Raw genomic sequence first — 25,147 nt, 5'->3', positions numbered from 1 at the left:
CACAGTCTTTGTTTAAGCCTGAGCTGAGGGCGTCGAATTCGCAGATGAATTGTAGCTCATAAATTTCTCTTTGGAGTCTGGTTCTGAAATTTCTTTGCTGTAGGATAGCTACTTTTAAGTCTGCTACTGTGTGGCCTGGGAGATTGAAGTGCTCTCCTATGGGTTTTTGTATATTGCCACTTCTGATATCTGATTTGTGTGCGTTTATTCTTTTCCATAGAGACTGTCCAGTTTGTCCGATGAGAGAGAAAACTATCCCAGCCCTCTCTTACCCCACCAGCTTGGGGCCAAGTGAAAAGTGCCTCTCCTTGGCCACTGAAGCTCCAGCAGGCACAGTTGGAGGAAGTGGTGCATGTTCCCCAGCTGGGGCAGGTCGAGGTTCAGATTTATCTGTTCCACTGTGCTCCTCAGCCAGAGTGAGGAGTTTGCAAACTGTGCACTTTCCCCTCAGTCCCCCTCAGCAATGTCCCCCTACGAATTGGGAAGAGGTGAGGCTTCAGCCCCCTGCCCACCCAAGGGCACCTGGAAGTGGAAGACTTGGGGATGGAGCAGTCCTAGGAAGGAGAGGGAGGGGATGCCCCCAGCCAGCTCCTTTCACCTGCCTGGTGGTCTGTCTCCTTTCTGTATGGCTGTATGAAAATCAGTCCCATTCCAGGCACATTCCATTTTTTCTGTCACAGCCAAACCCGTACCTTGCTTTAAGTTATTATAAAGAAGCTGAACACCAGATTTGGTGGTCCTAGCTCCTACCATTGAAGAGGAGTTCTTGAACAGACAGATTCACTCTCTCAGCTATATAGTAGATCAGTGCTATAGCTAGCCTTTCTCCAATTACATTGCACACCAATACCAGCTAATTACCAGTACCCAAATGTGGAAGCCATCTTGTATAGAAGCCATTTCACATCCCTTACTTCTGCATGCACACAGGAGCCTGTTCTTCCCTTGACCTGTTTGACAATGGCTGGGAGGATGAACTCTATGGAATGTGTTAATGAACTGTTTGGATTTGGGGATCCAGCTCCCTTGTACCTGTTTTTCCTTGCTGATAATGGTGTCTCTTTGGAAAGTGATTTACGATTCTCAAACTAATTGCCTCTGACACTGGGTTTGTTTGTGTATGTGTATAAAATACTAGAGTTAGCTGCATCAAGCAGCCTTGCTGGACCTGATTTTACCGGTGTCCAGTTTGGCTCATCTGTTGCCTTATTGAATTCAATAAGCTGAATGTTAGCCATCTAAACACAGAAAATCTTGTGCTTTAACACCAACTTTCTTCGGAAATGTGCCTCTTGTTTTGCTCAGATTCCTCCCGGACAATACAAGCTCATATTGAGTCTGCCATTTCAACAAACAGAAATTTATATTCACAAATCCACTCGTCCCAAACAGAGATTCCCAAACAGTTCAAACACACTAGTTTAGATGAAACAAATTTATTAACTACAGAAAGTTAGATGTAAGTGGCTGCAAGTAATGAGGCATAAAAGTCAAACTTGGTTACAAGAAAATAAAAGTAAAAAGCAACTAATGCCTAACTTAAACTCTGTGAATTCAAAGCAAAAGTCTCTCCACATTATGGCAATTTTTCTTGCTGATTTTTTTTTTCAGTCGGGATCCTTCTCTCAGTCCAATTGTATTTTCTTGTTCTTCACTTTTATAGGAGGACAAATAATTGTGGGGAGGGCAGGGCATATACCTCTTTATAATTTGTTCTCTTCTCTGAGAATCGTTTGCAGCTGAGGGTCAGGAAACTTCTGTTTAGATGGACTACCATGTTACTATGTGAAGATGTAGATTTATTTGCTCACATTCACTTTCCTGTCAAATAACTACTTAACCAGAAGATGTCCCATTTGATGGCTGAGGCACAGGTTGACCTTTTGCTTTAGAAACTGGTTTGTAACTGCTCTGCAAACTTGGAATAGGTCTTAGTATTAGCATACAGTACAGTACACTAGTAGCATCCTTCAGTCTACGTAGACTATGGATTGCACCCTTCGTAGTTCCATTTGGGATCATCATTTGCAGCGTCGACTGTGACTGTGAGGGCCCACACGAGAGTGACAGTCCTTGCTGCATCTGTTGAATGTGTAATGGGTGTCTGGCAGGTCCTTACTGTGCTTTCTGTGGGCTCGCTTCTCCTCTGCTAGCTGTCTGATCCTCATCTCACCCTCCTGAAGGCCCTTGTGTAGTTCCTGCCTCCATCTGCTGTGATCGTCTGCCAGCTCCTCCCAGCTATCCGGCTTGATGTCTACCTCCCTGAGGTCACTCTTGCAAACATCTATGTAGTGCAACTGGGGGTGTCCGGGAGGTCTTTTGCCAGAGACAAGCTCGCCATACAGGATGTCTTTTGGGATCCTTCCATCATTTATCCTGTGAATGTGGCCAAGCTGGCGGAGCTGCCGCTGCCTGAGGAGGGTGTGCATGGTTGGGATTCTAGCTTGCTCGAGGACAGCAGTGTTGGGCACTCTGTCCTTCCACGATATTCCAAGGATGTGCCTGAGGCAGTGCAAGTGGAAGACATTTAGCCTCTTTTCCTGGCGGGAGTACAGGGTCCAAGTCTCGCTGCCATAAAGGAGGGTGCTGAGGATGCAGGCTCTGTAGACTTGCATTTTGGTGTGGGTGTACAACTTGATGTTATTCCACACTCTCTTGCTGAGTCTGGACAGAGTTGTGGCTGCTTTTCCGATCCTCCTATTTAGCTCAGACTCCAGCGACAGGGTGTCAGTGATGGTGGACCCGAGGCAAACAAACTCGTGGACGACCTCTAAGGAATAGTTATCACTGCTGATTGATGGAGGGTCAGCAACGTCCTGAGAAAGTACATTTGTCTTCTTTAGGCTGATGGAAAGCCTAAAGTCCTTGCATGCTTTAGAGAACTGATCCAGCAGTTTTTGAAGCTGGCCTTCTGTGTTGACACTACGGCGGCGTCATCTGCGAACAGCAAATCTCTGATGAGGACTTCCCGCACCTTGGATTTAGCTTTCAGCCTTGCAAGATTAAACAGTTTCCCATCAGATCCTGTGGGCAAAAAGATGCCCTCTGTTGAAGATCCAAAGGCGTGCTTCAGGAGGAGTGCAAAGAAGATCCCGAACAATGTCGGAGGAAGGACACATCCTTGTTTGACGCCGCTCTTGATGCTGAAAACATCCGATAATGTGCTGTCATATTGGATGGTTCCTCTCATATCTTCACGGAAAGACTGGATCATCTTGAGTAACCGTGGTGGGCAGCCTATCTTGTGGAGCAGTTTGAACAGTCCATCCCTGCTGACCAAGTCGAAGGCCTTGGTCAGGTCGATGAAGGCAATATAGAGTGGCTTCCTCTGCTCCCTGCATTTCTCCTGCAGCTGCCTCAGGGAGACGACCATGTCAACGGTAGATCTCTCTGCACGGAATCCGCACTGTGATTCGGGATACACCCTCTCAGCAATCTTCTGGAGTCTGCTGAGAATGACACGAGTGAACAGTTTACCAGTGATGCTTAGGAGGGAGATTCCACAGTAATTGTTGCAGTCGCTTCTGTCTCCTTTGTTCTTATAGAAGGTTATGATGTGAGCGTCGTGCATATACTGTGGAACCTCTCCCTCTCTCCGGCACAGGTACAGTAGCTCATGTAGGGGTTCCAGGAGAGTGTCTGTGGCACACTTGATTACCTCTGGTAGTATACCATCCTGGCCCGGGGCCTTTCCTACTGCAATGCTATCGATGGCTTTCTTCAGTTCATTCGCAGTTGGTTCCTGGTCCAGTTCGTCCATTACTGGTAGGAGCTCGATGGCATCGAGGGCTGTATCAGCCACAATGTTCTCGAGTGAGTACAGCTCAGAGTAGTGCTCAACCCAGTGCTCCATCTGTTTGGCTTTGTCAGCAATGACTTCACCAGATTTGGATTTCAGAGGTGCCATCTTTTTCTGGGTGGGTCCTAATGCCTTCTTGATGCCCTTGTACATTCCCTTGAGATTACCAAAGTCAGCACTGGTCTGGATGCTGCTGTATAGCTCGAGCCAGTAGTTGTTGGCACAGCGCCTGGCTGTCTGCTGTACTGTTTTTCTGGCTGCTCTGAGTGCTTGCAGGGTACTCTGGCTCGGTGAGCTTTTGGGCTCCAGGAGTGCAGCGCGCTTCTTTTTGATGGCTGGAATCATCTAATCAGAGTTAGCTTTGAACCAGTCACATGTGTTTCTGGCTCTTCTTCCAAACACCGACAAAGCCGTGTTGTAAATTGTATCCATCAGATGCTGCCATCTGGATGTCACATCAGCACCCCCCAGGGCTGCTGCGCAGATTCTCCTCGAGAGTCTCTCTGAACTTTTTGGCTTTCTCTGAGTTTGCCGCCTTTCTGGCATCAACGCGGGGCCTTCCAGTTGGTTTAGAGTGGTACAGCTTCTTGGCAATCACCTTGAGTTTGGAGCAAACTAGCAAGTGATCTGTATTGCAGTCTGGCGCTTCTGTGTGCCAGAAGGATGTTTTTGAGGTTATCACGTCTAGCCATGACCACGTCTAGTTGATGCCAGTGTTTCGAGCATGGGTGTCTCCCTGACGCTCTGTGCTGTGGCTTGGTTTGGAAGAATGTGTTTGTGATGCACAGATTGTGGTACGTGTAAAGTTTGAGAAGACGCTGTCCATTTTCATTCATTTTTCCCACACCAAAGTGGCCTAAGCAGGAAGGCCATGAGTCACGATTGGCTCCAACTCTTGCACTGAAGTCACCAAAAATGTACAGTTGTTCGCAAGCAGGTATTTGCGCTATGGCAGCACTAAGCACGTCATAGAACTTGTCTTTTACTTCCGGCGTGGCGTACAGGGTTGGAGCATAAGCGCTGATCTGGTGGACAGGACCGGCGCAAGTTTGAAGTATGACCTGAAGGAGTCTTTCTGATCTGCCCATGACTAATTCCACCATTTCTAGAGGGGTGTTTCTGATGGCAAAGCCAACACCATGCTCCCTGGGTTCTTCTTGGGCTTTACCCTGCCAGAAAAAGGTGTAGTCCTTTTCCTTCAGAGATCCCAAATCTGCGAGTCGCGTCTCTTGCGGAGCAGCAACGTCAACTTGGAGCCTCTTCAGTTCCTCATTGATGACAGTGGTCTTTCAGGTGTCACTGATGTCCTGAAGATCTTCAGTCAAACCGGTCAGCATGGTCTGCACATTCCAGCAAGCAAGCTTAAAACTTTGATGGTTTCCTTTTCTTGTTGATTTTCTTATTGGTTTGCCTGGTGCTCAAATTTCAGTCACTTGTCAAGTTTGGAAACCTTAAGCCTCACACACCCAGTGAGGCAGGGGAACTGTGGCGGGACAGTACCCTACTGGTTGGGGGCTGCCCAGCTTGAGGCGGGCTGTGACTGTCCAGTGAGATGTGACGATCTCTCCCACTGTCGAAGGTAACCCCTGGCGCTCGTTCTCTACACCAATCGAGCAAGAGCTTATAACCAGTATCTGTTACCTCCCGTGTTGGTTCAATGCTGTTAAGCGATGCTGGAGTACCTCTCCAGGCACGAGGCTGGGCAATTTTTTGGTACCCTGGGCTGCCCAGACGCCAGTGTTCCCCTCTCGGCTTTACTGATACAGTCCAAAGGAGAGGATAACCTCTACGTCTGGTACCAGCTCAGCTGCAGGAGTTGCCGGGCCAATGCCAGAAGTTGGCACAGAACCGCCTTAGGACTCCCCTCTGGATTTTCTGTCAGGGTTTACTCCCTTAGCCTTGCTCCTTCCCAGGATAACCCACAAGGCATACAGTATAATTTTATCATTTTTTGCACAATGCTGCCACCTGTACTTTATCAGAGAAATAACAATCAGCAAATTATGAGTTTTCAAATAATTCTATACAATGCACTTTTTGTAAAACATTTATCTTAGTCTTTCAAAAGGAGTGACAAAGTCACATGTAAACTACATGTTGCAGTTTGGGCCTAACTCCAGTTTAAAGAGAAGAGGTATGAGTATGCACACAGCTCTTACTGGGGTTGCAATGAGGTAATTGTATCTTCATTACACAGGATCATAACAGCTGAAAACAGGGAAGTGGTCTTACCATTCTAAGATGACCCCACTGCTCAATAATAATCATAAAAAGAACCCCAATAAGCACGAATGTTATTTCAAAATTACTTGAAAGTTGAGAATGTTAAACACAAACGTTACACCCCTTTAAACAACTTTTTGCTGGTCTTCAAATTATATCAGTAACCGCCAACAACTTATCGCCCACCCCCCAGAAGCCCCTCAACCAGTACTGCTCGGCATGTGCATATATGGGGGGGATAATCTGTTAAAACTTTATGACACAAGTTTGGCCTCATAGAAAAACCCTACAGTTGCCAACTCTCCCGACCGGACGCCATTCACAGCAATACCACCCACTCGGGATTCCGGGAGACTTGGCAATGAAGCTCGATGAAAAAGTCCTCTTAACCATCCCCCTCCCTCTGCACCCTAGAAGACGTTCTCCTGGGCTGCTCTGCGCGTGCGCCGACTTTCCCGACTCATATCACCTTGCCGAGGGCCCGTCTGAGCATGCGGGCCAGCCCGCGGCTCGGCCGTTGGAACTACAATTCCCAGGAGGCGCTGGGCCCCGGAAGCGGCTGCCTAGCAACCAGGTAAAACAGAGATGGAGGCCGAAGGGCCGCTGGGCGCGTCAGGTACAGAGCGGAAAAATCCATCCCAAGCCCTCGCCTCCTGTAGGTTCCCCGCGCCACGCCGGGCCCCTTCCGGTGCCGAGCCTCGAGGACACCCAGTGCAGCCCCCAGAGACCCATCGGGTCTCTCCCCGCAGCAGAGCCCTCAGCCTTCCACAGGCCCGTCCCCACCGCGCAGCCACTGCTGGAGCTGGAGGCAGCCCAGGGGTGGGGTCGCCCCTGGCGGCTGGGGAACCCGCCCCCTTTTCCCAGCAGCGCTAGGCTGAGGTGTCCCGCTCGCAAGGAACTCACGGGCACTCAGCCGCCTGGGGGAGAACGTCCTGCTAGATAAACTCATGGAGGGTAGGTCCGTCACTGGCTGTGAGCCAGGATGGGCAGGGATGGTGTCACTAGCCGCTGTTGTCAGAGAGTGGAGATGGATGACAGGAGAGGGGTCCCTCAGTGACTGTCTATTCTGTTCACTCCCTCTGGGGCGCCTGACCTTGGCCACTGGCGGCAGACAGGATACTGGGCTCGATGGACCTGTGGTCCGACCCTGTAGGGCCATTCTTCTGTTCTGTGCTCAGCATGCAGCCCAGAACCTCCTGCCTGTGTGTGTGCAGTTGTGTTCCCCCGCTTCCCTTTGAAGCTGCTGTAGGATCTGTCTGCCTAGTTAAGAGTATGATGCCCTTTACTAATAAATGTCTCTTTTTCTTAATTTAAGTGATTAACTTAATATTAATAACAAGTAAAAGTTCTGATACAGATTCTAAGAAACCAAGGGCAGCATGCACTGATACAGCTGTGAGATCCATTCAGCTCTGTTTATACATTTTACTTTTGTTAATAATCCCAAGCCTCTTGTCCAGTGATTTCTCAGATTCAGAATGTTTGGAAATATCACATCCAATGGCTATTGCTTTCAGATTAATCATTGCCAGTTGCCAATGAATCAATTACACGGCTCAACAGTTACGTACTTTCATACAGCATGACTTCCAAATTATTAGTGTAGTGGAAGCTTGTCAGATTACTTGTTTTATGTATGTTTTAAAGAGTTCTTTAATAATAATAATTATTATTATTATTGCTATGGACAGAAATCAAGTAATTTTTTATCCTTTATAGTGGTAGATTTGCTTTGTATTTTATTTCATGGTTTTATAAAAAGAAATTTCTAATAATGTCTTTCTGACCATTTATAGAGTTAGATTAAATTAGATTTAATGATGAACTGTATGTTTATTGTTTCGGAGGCATAGCTACGTTGTCTGTTTAAGCAAAAAAGAATGAAGAGTCTTGTGGCACCTTAAACACTAACAAGTGTTTCTAGACCAGTGGTTGCGAACCTCTTCAGTAACACACTTCAATGAGACAAACAGTTCCACAGCATATCCACATTTTTCAGCTGTGTGGATTGCTCATTAATGTCACGTTTACTTATCTTTACTGTGGTTGCAGTCTTACTAGAAAGGTTTGCAACAAGCTAAACCAGAATCAAATGTGTTAATGTTACAGATCCACCACATAAAACACTGCCTTTGACATGTCAAAAAAAAAAAAAGGCAGGCAAGTGAATGCGCCCAATGCTAGAGATGTTGAGTAATTGAGTAACCACGGAAAATTCCAGTGGTTACTCTATTACTCGGGGTGGGGGGGGACGGGAGGAGGCTCCCCCAGAAAGCAAGCTCCCTTCCTTGCCAGTGGTATTTAAACTATGTTTGAGATCTACCAGGCTCTCACCCCTCTCTCCTTACCAGCTGCCTCCTGATGTGAATGGTCTCTTGTGGGGTCAGGATTTCCTCATGCAGCAGGTCTGCAGAAAGTCACCGCAGGGGGAAATTGACCAGTCCTGTGCCAGCAGGCAGTCAAGCAGGGTCTTCAGTTTCCCGCTCTCTCCTGTGTACCCCTGGTGGCTCTGCAAGGAGCCATGGAGAGGGGAAATTGATGAAATTTCTCAGCACACTTGGGCAGTTATCACCACTGTTTTAGTATACATGTGAGTCTTTAAGGTGCCACAGGACTCTTCTTTGTATACATATGAGAAACCCATCTCCTCCCCCCACTTCTGAACACAGAAACCTGTCGGTTGACAGAAAAAAACAGAATGACATAACTATTAAGTTCTCCACATTAAAGAATAATGTTTGTAAAAAGAAGCTAAAAGAAATTACTGTTACCAAAATACAATAAATGGAATCAAATCCCAGTCTGATGATCCTGGATATAGAGCCCAATTGTCCAAAAGGCATTCTCTTCCTCTGTGTTTCACAAGCGATTACAGTATATTTTTGTAACCTTTCCCTATGAAACTGTGGAAGGGGACAGGGAAACTGAGCTGTTGCTGTTTTTTATTTACCAATCATGGCCTAATATTCTGTCATAGTTGTATTTTAACATAACCACATTGCAACCTGCCATAAGTACAAATTCCCAAACTCTACCCATTCCTTTGAGGTAACATCACCCCCAAAACAAGCTTTTCTGTTAATGAAGGGCACCCAAGTTCCAGCCAGTTGACTGCTGCTTCTACAGTTTGGAAGGAGCTCCAGGCCATGTCTAATTTTCTAAAATAGAGTAGATTTCAGCAACTCTTATATTTAATACAGAACTGCATCTTGCAGAGATGGCAGGTCCCATAAATGTTGTGCTCCATCTTGATCTAAGTGGTCTTGTTACACATCCAAATTAAGGATGAGGATGAGAAGAATTGTACTGCACCATGGAAGAGTTCCATCTGGTTGCAATGGTCGTGCTTTTTCTACTCCTGACTTATCTGACTAAAACAATCTAACATTCTCTTTTCCTGACCATGGTTGAGGCTGGCTAATTATATTACTGACAGCAGAACTTGTACATTGAATTACCTTATGAAGTTCCTTTTTTTTTAATATAAAATTTTATTGGCAGTTAACGAGTGATTGCAGACTACTACTACTTGAAGTCTATAATTTGAGTTCCTTTCTCTTGTAAAAGGTCCAGTGCTCATCTCTGTTATCAATAGTTTTCTATAGCAGCAGCAGCAGCAGCAGCAGCAGCAGCAACAACAACAACAGAACAATGGCAAATTCACACCTAAGCTTCAGTTCAAACAAACAAACAAACAAACCTTCCAGTGTTCTGAATAATTTGTAAGTCGTGTTAATTTCACATTGCTGCAAAGCAGCGAGCAACAGAAGACTACTAGAATTATAGGCCACACTGTTCTGAGTTACACTTGAGATGTAGTGGGAAAATTTTTCTTTGTAATAATAATAAATACAAGAAGGTTAACTTTAAAAAAATTAAATTCTGCAGAATTGCTGTTGCAAATGCTAGCATCTGCTGTCCCCTCATGAGAACAGTGAGCTATCATCATGTAGTGCTTATAGTGAAGTAGGCAGCTTAACAAACAGATATTTGTCTCAGTTGCATACTCTTGTTCATAAAGAAAAGGAAGACTCAGAGGAATCAAGACAACAGGGCACAGAAGATGGAGAGAAGTCTTACTCTTCCAAAGACCCTGAAACAGAGCTGGACACAGAGAAGCCAAATGAGTCTTCAATGGAAGGTGAGTGGAAGTTTCCTCCAGATTTAATGATAGTTTAACATTTCAGATATCATCCAAAATCTCCATTAACTCAATATTTTCTACAAATTCCATGGTGGGTAGAGTATGTTGTGGTGATGTTCTTACTACTCGTAGTTACTCTGCTAGACAGAATTAAAGAAGGAATCGAGAAAGGAGAGGAAAATTGTGGAAAAGAGTAAGTTCTCCCAAGTGGAACAACGTTAAACATTGTAAAAGAAACCAGGATGTAAGGCCACTGATCCTGGAGAAAAGAGCCATGTGAAACTCACTTTTCTAGCAAAGTCCTTCAAATTAAAAACTGAAGCTGTAGAAAAGTACAATAATTGGTAGGAAGTTGTGAACTAAAAGGTGAACTGGAGCTGGGTGTGAGGTTCCATTTTCAAAGGAGAACTGAAAACCTAACTGGCCATATTTCATTTAGCTTCATGTATTGGATAAGGGATAGGGAGAAGGTGTTCAACAATGTCCAACAATCCATTTGTCACGAAATCAGATCCATTGTCAAGACACTGATATAGAGAAGTCTGGATTACATGCTTTTATATAGCCAAATGTAAAGTTATACATTCATCCCTCACCATACGAGCACAATTGGTTCCCAAATTTCTGCTCATAGGTGAAAACTTGTAAGAGAGACACTCAATTCCCATTAAAATACATGTAAAAGTCTGATTCATTCCAAGTGCTCATAACTCAGTGAAGGAGTGGCAGCAGGTGGCGCTATTTTTTAAAGGTAAGTGAACCTTGGTTGGGGGGTGCGGGTTGGGGAGGGTTAAAGGCTGGGGCAGTTTAGGGCCATGAGCAGGAGGGAGGGTTAAAGCCTGGTGGCGGGTTGGATCCATGGGGTGAGCGAGGAGGGGAGGGGGCTTAGGTTGTAGTGGGTTGGGTCCACAGGGAGGGCGGGAGGGTTCAAACTGTGGCGGGTTTGAACCGTGTGGTGGGCGGGGGTGTTCAGGCTGCAGTGGATTGGGTCTGCAGGGAAGGCAGGTTGGGGCTGTGGAGCTGGCAGGGGGTTGAGGCTGCTGTGGGTTGGGTCCATGGGGAGGGTGGGGGGGTTCAGGATGAGGTAGGTTGGGTCTGCAGGGCTGGCAGGGGGTTCAGGCGGAGGCAGGTTGGGACTGTGGGGAGGGCGGGGAGTTCAGGCTGAGGCAGGTTGGTTAAGCAGGTCCAGCGGGGTTTCAGGCTGTGGCAAGTTGGCTCTGTGGGGAGTGGGGTAAGGCTCATATTAGCAGGGGGTGGGGGAAGGTAACTTGTCTAGTGAACAAAGATACATATATGTGTCCCTCGTTTTAGAGAGCACTCGTAAGTAAAGTACTTGTTTAACAAGGGATGAGCGTACATGTAGGAACACAATGCAGGCCACAGTTACAAGATGGGAAACTCTATCCTGGGAAGCAGTGACTCTGAGCAAGACTTGCGGTTCATGGTGGGTAGTCAGCTGAATGTGTGATGCTATGGCCATGAGGGGTAATACAGTTCTGAATGCAGAAACAGGTGATATTGAGCAGGATTAGGGAGATTATGTTATGTCTGTATTTGGTGTTGGTGTGACCCCTACTGGAATAATAGTGTCCAGTACGGGTCTACACAATTCCAGAAAGATGTTTGTAAAGTGGAGAGGTTTCTGATCAGAGCCCAAGAATCATTAAAACGGACGTTGGAAAACATGTTTGTAGTGATAATTCAAGGAGCTCAATCTATTGAGTTCAACAAAGAGAAATTGAAAGGATGATTTGACCAGTTTATAAGTATCTGTATGGGGTACGCATATTTGATAATGTGCTCTTCATTGTAGCAGAGAAAGGTATGACAAATCCAGTTGTTGGAGGCTGAAGCTAAATACATTCAGATCAGTAATAAAAGGTGTGAATTTTGAACAGTAAGGATAATTAACCACTGCAACAATTTCCACAGGGTTGTAGAGGATTTTCCATCCCTAGCAATTTTTAAGTCCAGCTAAGATCTGATTCAAACAGCACTTATTTCAGTGAAGTCCTATGGTCTATGTTATTCAGATAAGAGTGATCTGCCCTGGCTTTACAATCTATGACTCTATAAAGTTTGTTATGAAAGCACAAAAGTCAGCCCCACTCCCTCCACACCTATCCAGACTTAGTGAAAGTTTCAGTTTGGCTGAAAGTCTTCTCTGGTCCAAATGTTTCCTACAAATATTGACTGATTGAGAGTGTGAATGCAAAATGAAATCAGCTATGTTCGACATGGTTTAGGGTTCCATAACTAGCTCTTACGGTATAATTACATTTTGCAGTTATAGCTCTTTTTTTTCTGAGCTTCTCAGCGCTGAAAAAAGGTTGCTATTATTGTCCCTATTTTACAGATGTAGAAGCTGAGGCATAATTAGGCAAAATATGTCATCCAAGGAGTCACTTCTCGCGCTCACTTGCCTTACTTTAAACACTAGATATTCTCTTTCCTCAGGTTTCCAAATATATTCCAGTCATTTAATTTTCCAACTTCTTATATATTTAAAATATTAATAACAGCACTACATTCATGTAGTATAATGTGTTTAATTAGTTTATATGGTTTTTCTAAAGAAAACGGGAAGTGGCAGTATATCAAAATACAACAAATAAGCCGCATCTACACTAGCCGGCTATTTCGAAGTAGCCATGCCAACTTCGAAATAGCGCCCGCCTCATCTACATGTGCCGAGCGCTATTTCGAAGTTGAAATTGACGTAAGGCAGCGAGACGTCGAAGTCGCTATCCTCATCAGGAGATCGGAATAGCGCCCTACTTCAACGTTGAACGTCGAAGTAGGGCACATGTAGACGATCCGCGTCCCGCAACATCGAAATAGCGGGCTGCTCCATGGTGGCCATCAGCTGAGGGGTTGAGAGACGCTCTCTCCAGCCCCTGAGCTCTATGGTCGCCGTGTGCAGCAGCCCCTTAAAGCTCCTCGCCCCCTTATTTCCTGTGCAGGAAGCTGAGAGCTTGTGCAGGCAGCAGCACAGCCAAGTGCACAGCCTGCACGTCCTCAGCAGCCCCACCCCACCACCCTGCACCCCATGGCATCCAGCCAGCCCCCCAAGTGCCCACAGGGGACCCAGGGCTCCCAGCCTGCCAGCCAGCGGGGGAAGAGGCAATGGGGCCCCTCCTGGACGGAGGCCGAGATCCGGGACCTGCTGGGGCTCTGGAGCGAGGAGGAGGTGCTCCAGGTAATGGGGAGCAAGAGGCGAAACGCGGATGCGTTTGCTCGGCTGCCCGAAGGCCTGGCTGCCCGGGGTCACCCTGCCCGCACGCCTGACCATGTCAGGAGTAAGGTAAAAGAGCTGCCGCAGGGCTACGCCCGGGCCTGGGACACGGCCAGCCAATCTGGGGCTGCCTCTGCCTCTTGCCCTTTTTACAGGGAGCTCAGGGTCCCCCGGTACACCTCCTCCCCCCCAGCCAACCTTGACACATTGGACGATGAGCCCCAGCAGGCCCTGGAGATGGAGTCTGCCCCGGAGGCCAGCCGTGTACCCCAGGGGCCCCCCCAGGAGCCCACCCCGGGACACCGGAGGAGGAGGAGGAGGAGGCCTCCAGCGACGGGGAGCTCCAAATCGACTTCCCCTCCCGCAGTTCCAGCAGGGCATCCGCCCGATGGGTGTCCCGTGACCGTGGGAGTGGACCGTCAGGTATGTACCCCCCGGTGCACACCCCCGTGGTTAAGGGTCGGGGACAAGAGACATGACCAGGGCCCTCCACACACCCAGATGACCATGGCCCCGAGGACAGCAGTGGCATGTCCCTCAGAAGAGTGCATCAGCGCCTGCCCCCCGAGCAGGACAGCGCCATGCCCCATCCCTGGGGATGGGGGGAGCGGAACCTAGGGTCCCCTGGGGGGGAGGGGGAGGGACACCCATCATCATCAGCAGCATCTCCTGGGGACGGGGGTGGGGAACCAGCAGCAGAGGGGTGGGGGGACAAGGGCCATGGCTCGGGGCCACACTAATGGCTGTCTCCACTCTTCTTCCCCCCCTGTGTTCCGCAGCTGCACCATCGGAGGGCCCGGAGAGCGCCGGCGAGGTCTCCGTGGTCCCGGAGAGCCCATTGGGGCCATCCCACCAGGCCAGCCCCTCGGCGGAGCATGGACCAGCCCCAGGATGAGCCCAACAGTGGCAGAGCCATCTGCGGGCGTCCACGGACCCCCAGCTGCTCGCCACCTTCCGGCGTCAGCTGGAGGTGTCCGAGCAGCATTTGCAGGTGGAGGAGCGGCGGCTGGAGCTCCTGGAGCGAGTGCTGGCCTGGCGCCAGGAGACTTGGGGGCCTTCATGCGCACCTTCCAGGACATCGTGCGGCACTTGGGCCCCCCCGCCACTCTGCCCACCGCTCTGCCTGCCACCGAGGGGGACCATGGGCCTCCGGACTCTGCCTGGCCCTATGTGCCAGTTCTTCCGGCCCCCACGCAGCCTTGACTGGGCCTCCGGCCGAGACGTGTGTCGTGCCCCCCAACACCAGGCGCAGGACAGTAGGGGGTGCGTGGCTGAGGACGTTGCCCCCAAGACCCCCTCCGGCCCCCTCCTTTGGGCATATTCCCCCCATCTTTGTAAATAGTTTTTGTTCTACCCCTGTTTTGTACCTGCCCCCCCATGTACATAGTTCCCCCCTTCTTCTGTTAATAATTAATACAGGTTGCATGGTTTTGTTTAAAAAAATATTCCCTTTATTGCACAGAAGTGTTGGGGGGGGTGCTCTTGGGTTCTCTGTGGTGTGGGCGTGGGGGCAGGGAGTGTTGTGGAAGAAGGGGGTGCAGTGGGTGGCTCACCCTCAGCTGGCCCTGCCAGCGTTCACCCCGCAGCCTGGTCAAAATGGGCCCGCAGGGCCTCCCGGACTCGGATCCCCTCAGGGTCGACCTGGTGACTGGGGGCAGCGGGTGGCTGAATGTCGGCCCTGCCAGCTTCCACAGCCCAGCCCTGGAAGAAGGCCTCTCCCTTGCTCTCCACCAGGTTGTGGAGTGCGCTGCACGCACCCACAACCTGGGGGATGTTGGTGAGGCCTGCATCCAGGCGGGTGAGGAGACACCTCCAGCGCCCTTTGAGGCGGCCGAAAGTGCGCTCGACCACCTGGCGTGTATGGTTCAAGTGCGTGTTGAACTGCTCCTGGCTGGCTGAGAGATGGCCCGTGTAAGGGTGCATGAGCCAGGGCCAGAGGGGGTATGCCGCGTCTGCGACGAGGCAGAGGGGCATGGTAGTGTCCCCCACAGGGATCTCCTACTGGGGGATGTAGGTCTCCGCCTCCAGCCGGCGGCACAGACCCAAATTTCTGAACACCCGGGCGTCGTGGGTGCTGCCAGGCCAGCCAACGTAAATGTCCAAGAGGCGACCCCAGCTGTCCGCCAAGGCCTGGAGGACCACAGAATGGTATCCCTTCCTATTGAGGAAGCGTCTTCCGCTGTGCTCCGGGGCACGGATGGGGATATGGGTCCCATCCAGAGCCCCAAAGCAATTTTGGAAGCCCAGGCTGGCAAACCCCGCGATGGCAGCTTCTGGGTCCCCAAGCCACACGAGCTTGTGGAGGAGCAGGGCATTGATTGCGCGGACGACCTGCAGGGGAAGGACATGAGAGAGCACCGGTGCGGGGTGTGTCTGGCCCTCCCCCCCGGGCTCCCCCGCTTCACCCAGGGCTCCCCCCGGCTTCCCCCCTCCCCCTGAGTCCTCTTACCTCCATGAGGACAGCCCTGACGGTGGCCTTGCCCACGGTGAACTGCTGCCCTACGGATTGGTAGCTGTCTGGAGTGGCCAGCTTCCAGACAGCGATGCCGACCCGTTTCTCTACAGTGAGGGCACGTTGCATGGGGGTGGCCTGGTGCCGTAAGGCAGGGGTGAGCCACTGGCAGAACTCCAGAAATGTCTGCCGGCTCATTCGGAAGTTCTGGAGCCAGCGCTCGTTGTCCCACTCGTTGAGCACCAGCTGCTCCCACGAGTCTGTGCTCGAGGGGTATCTCCACAGCTGGCGGCGTATGCGGCCGGGGGGCTGGGAGGGCAGCAAGGTCTGGGGCTGCTTCTTCATCCCCCGAGGACAGCTCATCTTCCTCAAATAAAAGATGGTCAGCTGCCTCCTACACTGAGCAGGGCAGCCACCGGTCCTCCAGGGGCGGGTGTGTGGGCCTCTGGCTGCTGCTGCTGGGGGTCCATGGTGCTTCACGGGGTGTGCATGCCTGTGGCTCTGCAGACCGTGTGCTGTGCAGGCTGAGTGTGTCTGGGAGGGGCCCTTTAAGGGAGCGGCTTGCTGTTGCCCCGGAAATGCTAGTCTGCCCTGTGACCCTATCTGCAGCTGTTCCTGGCACCCTTATTTCGATTTGGGCTGCTTTGGTGTGTAAACGCTCCCCTGCAGTGCCTATTTTGATGTAGTGCTGTCCAACGTCGACCTTGAACGTCGACGGCACCAGCCCTGGAGGATGTGTGGATGCTGTTTGTCGAAATAGCTTATTTCGATTTCGCTACATCGAAATAAGCTATGTCGATGTAGCATCCCAGTGTAGACGTAGCTATAAAGTGGAACTTTGGAATATTATTTATGATTTGTGATAGAGCAGCAGCATGGGGAAAACAACAGCTTTCCAAATAATCTGTAATAGAAATAGAGAATAAGAATAACATTGCCATTTTGAATAGCAGTGATGAAGTTGACCAACTATGTTAATTTTACCCTATAGAGCATGGCAAAGCTGTGAGCAACAGCAGGTGTACTGGAGCTCTAGACAATGCTTCACTGAGCTGTATTTCATTCACATTTGAAATATTTTCTTTGTTACTGTAATTACAATAATATTAATGTTTAAATTACTTTTTTGTGAACTGCTATTGCATACGCTTGCACCTGCTATCCCTCTCAAGTGTATTTTGAGCGAGTATCACAAGAGCATTATGAGAAAAGATGTGGGCTAAGAGAAACAGATTTGTCTCAATGGCATGTTCTTGATTATAAAGGAAAGGAAGAATCAGAAAGAGAGAGTATGGAAGGGACTATACCTGGTGATGATGTACGTCAGACAGACTTGGCAGATGGAGAAAAGTCTGATATTTCCAAAGATCCTGAAGCAGAGCTGGACACAGAGAAGTCAAATGTATTCACAACGGAAGGTGAGCAGCGGTTTCCTCTAAGTCAGTGATAGTCTGGTTCAATACAAGGTCTCCATTAATTCAAGTTTAAAAGGAGAATGGTGCACAGAATATGATACAGTTATGATTTTGCTGCTTATACTTACTGTCTAGATAACAGTGGAAAGGGAATCAAGAAAGATAGGACAGTTACAGAAAAGAGCAAGTTCTCTCAGGTGGAAAGAAGCCAGACATTGTAAGGGAACAGGATATATAGTAGCTGACTCTGGAAAATGGAATAAGTGAGGTGAAACTTCCAGAGAAATGCCTTTAAATTCTAAAACAGCTAGAGAAAAAATGCAGTAATTTTAAGGAAGTTCTGAACTGAAAGGTTATAACTAGAGCTGAGTGTGACTTGCCATTTTAAACAGGGAACTTGGAACATAGACAGCAATATTTCATTTAACCTCATGTGCAGGATGAGGGATGGGGAAAGAGGGTGTTCAACAATCCAACTGTCCAAGCAGATTTTACAAAATTTTGTTACTAAAGTACAAAATTCACCCTCAGACACTCCACATCTGTCCAGAAATAACATGAGTTTCAAGTTTGCTGAAAAGCTTGTGGGGCCCAAAAGTTTCCTACAAAATTTGGCTGATTTTTTTAATGTAAATTATAGCAGTAAAATCAGGCTGTGCAACACGATTTAAGAGTTTCGTTGTTCTAGTCTACCACACTTCTAGTGCATCACAATTTATTACAATATAGTTACATTTTGCAGTTATGGACCCCTTTTCTGAGGCTCTTTTTGAGCTGAACAAAATTTAGTTTTATTGTTCTCTGTGTAAAATGTGGAAGCTAGTGCACAGAAAGGTACCTGCATGTTATCAAAGGTCACAAAGGGAGTCCGTGGCAAAGCTAGGAGAAGAAATAATTTTTCCTGACTCCCTGTCTGTTGTCCTAAACAAGATAAGCAAGATAAGCTGCTTCCCAAACTTTCCAATATGTGACAGTGAAATATTTTTCAGTCTGCTTCAGCTGCACTGTGCTGCCAGACTGCTAGTGGCTGATCTTCAAATTTGGCTTCAGGAGCCTCCAGGAAATTGAGCCCAATTGCAAGAGACTCCTGGCCAGTGTTTGTACATGTATGGAAAAATTAGAGGGAATGAATTTTGTGATGTGGATCAATATGGAGGCAATGTGCAGATGTGCATCACCAGGAGAAACAAGAAACCTAGATATAATATATATAAATTCTATTGTGATAATTACTTCAGTCATGACAGGTTAGGCATTTCAGAACTCACTACTCAAATAATTAAATTTAAGCATTAGAGATAAATACAATTTATGAAATGCACTGACCACTCAAAAACCTAAAATAGCACACTTTGAACGAAGTAGAAGAAGTAGTAACAACAACAACAACACAAGATGTGTTGGGTCAGGAAGTGATTGTGAAGGATAGAGTGTATTTGTGTGAGTGACAGAGAGACACACATTGTTTGAGGGTGACAGAGATGTTCATTGCCCCTTAAAGTTTTCTGAACACATTCAGACATGAGCTGCTGCCAGCAAGCTCCCTCCATCCCGAGTCCTGTCTTGACACCCTGCTGTGTGGAGATGGTGTACAGGCCTGAGGGGGAAAGGGGACATGGCAAATGTAAGACCAAGGAGCTGTATGAGATGATTAGGAATATTAATAGGAAATGGCAGCCGAAGCAGATGGTGATCTAAGGTGAGAATGAAGCAATACTCATGAACAAGAAGATTGTGCAGCGATGAATAAGATATTGCAGTGATCTATACAAAGCACAGTTAGACCCAAGTGTCTCAGAGAAACTGATTGAAGAACTGACAGAGATACCACCACTGATCATTGAGAGTGAGACTGATGTTTCAAAGGAGAAAGTAGAAGGAGCAGTGAAATGACTAAAGAACAGCAAGAGCCCTGGAAATTATAAGATCACGGGAGAGATGATCAAATATGGCGCAGAAAGTATGATTCAGGAAATACATTGACTATGTAATATAGCTTAGAAAAAGGGAAGGCATTTAAGGAATGGACGTGATCCATGCTACTGACAGTACACAAGAAAGCAAGTACATTGGAGGTCAAGAACTACAAAACAATTGCCCCAACGAGTCACCCAGGCAAGGTGCGGATGATGATAATGATGGAGAAACTGAGGTTGCAGATAGAAGAACATTTGGCAGATGGGCAAGTGAGGTTCAGGAAAGATAGAAGTACCATACATCAGATATTGGCACTAAGATTGATAGTGGAGAAAGCTCGATGAAAGAACAAGAACATCTATACTTGCTTCATCAATTTTCAGAAGGCATTTGACAGTATAGATCAGAAAGTGACTTGGGTGGTGTTGAAGTCGTATGAAGGGGATAGCAGACTGATATGTATATGTATCAGAGGGGGTAGCCGTGTTAGTCTGGATCTGTAACAGCAACAAAGGGTCCTATGGCACCTTATAGACTAACAGAAAAGTTTTGAGCGTGAGCTTTCGTGAGCACAGCCTCACAGTGAGTCTGTGCTCACGAAAGCTCATGCTCAAAACTTTTCTGTTAGTCTATAAGGTGCCACAGGTCCCTTCGTTGCTGTTACAGACTGATACGGTTGTTGAAGGATATCAATGACAGTGTGGAGGCAGCGATGAGAATGTGCGTGGAGTTGGGAAGTTGGTTTAGAACGAGTAGTGGTATGAGATAAGGAGATCTGATGTTGCCAAGTATTTTCATTGCGCATCTATCAAGAGCGATGGACAAAATCAAGGAAGAGGTAGAAGGGCTGTCTATGCACGGGAAAGAATTAACAACTTGAGGTTCACGGATGATGTAGTTATCACAGAGGAAGATGAGGAGAAGCTAGTGAACATGATGCAGGTGCTAAACAAGGAAGGGAAGCAGTACAGCCTGATTATGATCATCGATAAAACAAAAACAATGGTATTTGGAGGTAAGAAAATAGGAAGGAAGATCAGTGTAGATGGGATTGAACTAGAGAATTTCACATATCTGGGGAGCAACATCACATATGATCTAGAATGTAAGAAGGAAATAGCGACTAGAATAGCACAAGCAAGAGTGAGTTTGAAGGAGATGGATAAGATCTGGAAAAGCAAAGTGATTAGCTTAGGAATGAAGCTGTGTTTTGAAAACGTGGGTATTCAGCAGCATGTTGTACGGATGTGAGATGTGTGGTAATGAAAGATTCAAAGAGAAGAATATTGGCATTTGAGAGGAGTTGTTATAGAAAGATCCTGATGATAGGATGGCTGCAGAAGGTCACCAATGAGGAACTATATAGGAAGATACAGCTGAAAGAGAACCTACTGCAGAAGGTTATACAATTGAAGTTACAGCTATTCGGGCAGATTTGCAGAACAAACAATGAACGAAACACCAAGAACCTGGTATTCAGCATCATGGACAGTTGGAATAGAAGAAGCAGACCCCACAGAGAATGGGTAGATGGTGTAGTAGATTGGTGAGGAATAGTCTACAGAAACTAAGCCACTCCGCCCTGGACAGGGAAAGATGGAAGGAAATAGTGAGAGAGGCATCAGACGCCAACGGGCGCTGAACCCATGGTTGTTGATGATGATGATGATGATGATGACAACATCAGTGCTGTGTTTCTCTGGCTCCCCCTTCCTGCACAGCAAGCAGGTGGCTCTCGGGGAACAGTTCCAAGCAGAGGTCAGGAGCAGCATGGCAGTCAGGGGGAGGGGGGATGACAGCTGAAGAACAGGCAGTTAGCTTTCTGGCCAAACCAGACAGGATTGCCTGTCAAAGTCTCCAGGATCTACCAATAGATCCTGATCTACTGGTTGCTATTCACTTTCTTAGGCCTGGTCTACACTAGGGAACAAAATTGATCCCAGATACCCAATTCTAGCTATGCCATTAGTGTCACTAGAATCAACGTGTCAGAATCAACATTCTGCCCTTGTGTAGATTGGGGCTCTTCAGGCTCGTTCCAATGTCCCTTGCTGCATGTGATCGCATGGAGTACTAGGGTTTATGGCCGAGCCCACAGAGATTGATTTTTGCCATGTCTTTATACACATTGCAAAATCAAACTCCGGAAGATTGATCCTGGTGTGGCGATCTTGCTGTAAGTATCAACATACCCTTGGAGCTACAGTAACATTACACCGTGCATCTCCAAAGCGCTATCAGCTCTGTGCTCTTACAAGTCTACTGTCATCTATAGGAAGTCCTTTGTGTCAGCACAAATGCAGATTAACAGCTTATTTCAGTAAAACTGAGAGGCTTGGCTGAATGCATTTCCCAGTCCTGAAACCAGTTTTGGCTTGGTATAGTTGCTCAATATCTTTTGCCAGTAGGACTAGAAAGGAATTTAGTTTCCAAACTGTGAAACATTGGATCTAAAAATTAACATTCTGGTAAACATTTTTCTTTTTTTTTTTTCCATTTTGCCTTTTTTTACCCATTTGAATTCTGACATGATTATAGTGGTAATAGTGGTTATAGAACAATAGAAACTGAACTCCTGGCATTATATCATTTGAAAATTTAACACCTCAGTTTTCAAATAAAGTAAAAATCGCTATTCCATAATTCAGGCAGTTTAGAATATAATGGATCTTAAAAAATTCTTATGAGAAACTGATGTTAAAGACACGTAGGTGGTGAACCCGTACAAATGCTTCCTGGATTAGTCAATGTGATCATGGGACCCAAGACAAAAAATGTTGATCCCTGAACTTCCTAAGCCTGTTCAATTCTTGTGGCATAGTACACACAAACAGCAACACTGCAGATTTGGGATTGGAACAACTCAAGTCTCTTGACAGCCTACCGTGCATTCATTCAACTTGCCTACAGCTATATCTGTGACTAACTGTAGTTCTGGTAATAGAACCTCTGTTCCATTATTACCAGCCCCAGTCAGGAATCTAAAATCATGAGATTGGCTTAAATTTTCTGATGTTTTTATTTAAAAGATTTTGGGCTCTTTAGATCTTAGATGGGTTGATTATTTTTCTTTGAGTTTGCGGGCTGAATACAGTCCAGTTATATAACAACTTCTCCATTCTCCGACATCCAAGTTACAGTTTTTGTCGGCATTCTGTGCTTTTCCATTCTCCTGAAACTGGAACCCCCAAAGTGTTCTTTTCCAGCTATGATTCTTATCCAATCTGAAACTAGGGATGTATTCCTTAATGGCTTTTTATTTCTTGATTTCAGAGCCCTTACTCCAGACAGAGGAATACAGTTAAAGCTTAACTATGTAGTTGCATGCTATCAAATATTAAAGTTTATTTTAATTTGAACCTTAGCTATGAATTTTCTGGATTTTTAATACTTAAAAATAAACTACAGTGTTCTTGAAAGTTGTTTTTAATCTTTAAATTGCTTATATAAGCTACATCTACACGTGTATGCTACATCAAAATAGCTTATGTCGATGTAGCGACATTGAAATAAGCTATTTTGATGAATAGCATCTACACATCCTCCAGGGCTGGTGCCGTCTACATTGGGCAGCACCACATCGAAGTAGGCGCTGCAGGGGAGCATCTATACGCCACAGCGGCACACAGCGAAATAAGGGTGCCAGGAACAGCTGCAGACAGGGTCACAGGGCGGACTAGCACTTCCGGGGCAACAGCTAGCCGCTCCCTTAAAGGGCCCCTCCCAGGCACACTCAGCCTGCACAGCACGCGGTCTGCAGAGCCACAGGCATGCACACCTGTTGAAGCAGTATGGACCAGCAGCAGCAGCAGCAGCAGCAGCAGCAGCAGCAGCAGCCAGAGGTCCACCCACCCGCCCCTGCAGGAGCAGTGCTTGCCCTGCTCAATGCTGTGCAGGAGGCAGCTGACCACCTTTTATTCACAGAAGAGGAGCTGCCTCCGGGGGGAAAGGAAGCAGCCCCAGACCTTGCTGCCCTCTGCGTCCCCCGACTCCCCCGCCGCACACGCCGCTGGCTGTGGAGCTACCCCACGAGCACTGACTGGTGGGAGCGGCTTGTGCTCGGTGAGTCAGACAACGAGCGCTGGCTCCAGAACTTCCGAATGAGCCGGCAGACATTCCTGGAGCTCTGCCAGTGGCTCACCCCCACACTGAGGCACCAGGACACCTCCATGCGGTGTGACCTCACGGTTGAGAAATGGGTCGGCATCGCTGACTGTAAGCTGGTCACTCCAGACAGCTACCAATCCGTGGGGCAGCAGTTTGGCGTGGGCAAGGCCACCGTCGGGGCTGTCCTCATGGAGGTAAGAGGACCCGGGAGAGGGCAGCCCTGGGGTGGAGGCAGCCCTGGGGTGGAGGGCAGCCCTGGGGGGGAGGGCCAGACACACCCTGCACACCCCTTACTGGTGCTCTCCCATGTCCTTCCCCTGCAGGTTGTCCACGCCATCAGTGCCCTGCTCCTCCACAGGCTCGTGCGGATTGGAGACTTGGATGCTGCCGTCACTGGGTTTGCCAGCCTGGGCTTCGCAAATTGCTTTGGGGCTCTGGATGGGACCCATATCCCCATCTGTGCCCCGGAGCACAGCGGAGGACGCTTCATGAACAGGAAGGGCTACCATTCTGTGGTTCTGCAGGCCTTGGTGGACAGCTGGGGCCGCTTCCTGGACATTTGTGTTGGGTGGCCTGGCAGCACCCATGGCGCCCGGGTGTTCAGGAATTCGGGCCTGTGCCGCCGGCTGGAGGCGGGGACCTACATCCCCCAGTGGGAGATCCCTGTGGGGGACACCACCATGCCCCTCTGCATCATCGCAGATGTGGCGTACCCCCTCCGGCCCTGGCTCATGCACCCTTACATGGGCCATCTCTCAGCCAGCCAGGAGCGCTTCAACACACGCTTGAACCATGCACGCCAGATGGTTGAGCGCACTTTTGGCTGCCTCAAAGGGCGCTGGAGGTGTCTCCTCACCCGCCTGGATGCAGGGCCCACCAGCATCCACCAGGTTGTGGGCGTGTGCAGCGCACTCCACAACCTGGTCGAGAGCAAGGGGGAGGCATTCTTCCAGGGCTGGGCTGTGGAGGCTGGCAGGGCTGACGTGCAGCCACCCGCCGCCCCCAGTCGCCAGGTGGACCCCGAGGGGATCCGGGTCTGGGAGGCCCTGCGGGCCCATTTCGACCAGACTGTGGGGTGAGTGCTGGCATGCCCCCCACTGCACCCCCTCATCCTCCACAACACTCCCTGCCCCCACGCCCACACCACAGAGCACCCAAGAGCACACATCCCCCCACTTTTCTTGCAAATAAAAATGGACCTGTTGTTTATGAAGCCAAAAAACAGTGAATTCTCTTATTAAAACTACAAATATATATAGTAAGAACAAAAGGGGGGAACTATTTACATGGGGGGGCGGGTACCATATAACAGAACAGGGGTGTAACACAAACTATATACAAATATATATGATGGGGGATATGTACAAAGGGGGGGGCACGTCCTGGGCCCCGCACCCCTCTACTGCCCGGCACCCAGGGTTGGTGGGCGCGACCCTCGCCTCGGCCTGAGCCCTGGCCGAGGCTGGCTGGGGGTCGGGCGAACTGGTAGGTATGGCTGGCGGGCGTCAGCAGGCCCCAGGTCCCCTTGGCGGACAACCCCAGGGTGGCGGACAGTGGTGGGACGACGGTCGGAGCAGCGGTCAGAGCAGTGGGTAGAGCAGTGGGCAGGGCGGGCGGCGCGGCATGAGGGGCCAGGCATTCGCTATGTGCTCGAATGTGCGCATAAAGACCCCCCATGCCTCCTGGCGCCAGGCCAGCGCTCGCTCCTGGAGCTCCAGCCGCTGCTCCTCCACCCGCAGGTGCCGCTCCGACACCTCCAGCTGACGCTGGAGGGTCGCGAGCAGCTGGGGGTCTGTGGCCGTCCTCTGGTGGTGGTGGCTCCACCGTCGGTCCTGTCCTGGGGCTGGTCGGTGCT

The 25,147-nt window shown here is 48.6% G+C and overlaps 1 protein-coding gene across 1 annotated transcript in view; it reads left to right on the top strand.

Annotated features, from left to right (window-relative positions):
* Window positions 1-6,607: 6,607 nt before the first annotated feature.
* The window catches only part of CFAP44 (cilia and flagella associated protein 44), a 117,657-nt gene continuing 99,117 nt past the window's right edge, over window positions 6,608-25,147 (top strand). Inside the window, exons 1-3 of the mRNA XM_074983552.1 lie at window positions 6,608-6,638; window positions 10,044-10,163; window positions 17,119-17,271. Coding sequence (XP_074839653.1) covers window positions 6,608-6,638; window positions 10,044-10,163; window positions 17,119-17,271 — 304 coding nt within the window. The remainder of the gene's footprint in view (window positions 6,639-10,043; window positions 10,164-17,118; window positions 17,272-25,147) is intronic.

The sequence above is a fragment of the Carettochelys insculpta genome, chromosome 1 (assembly GCF_033958435.1).
Source record: "Carettochelys insculpta isolate YL-2023 chromosome 1, ASM3395843v1, whole genome shotgun sequence".
Lineage (NCBI taxonomy): Eukaryota > Metazoa > Chordata > Testudines > Carettochelyidae > Carettochelys > Carettochelys insculpta.
The sequence above is the reverse complement of the archived record's forward strand: the minus strand, read 5'-3'. Positions and strand labels throughout refer to the sequence as shown.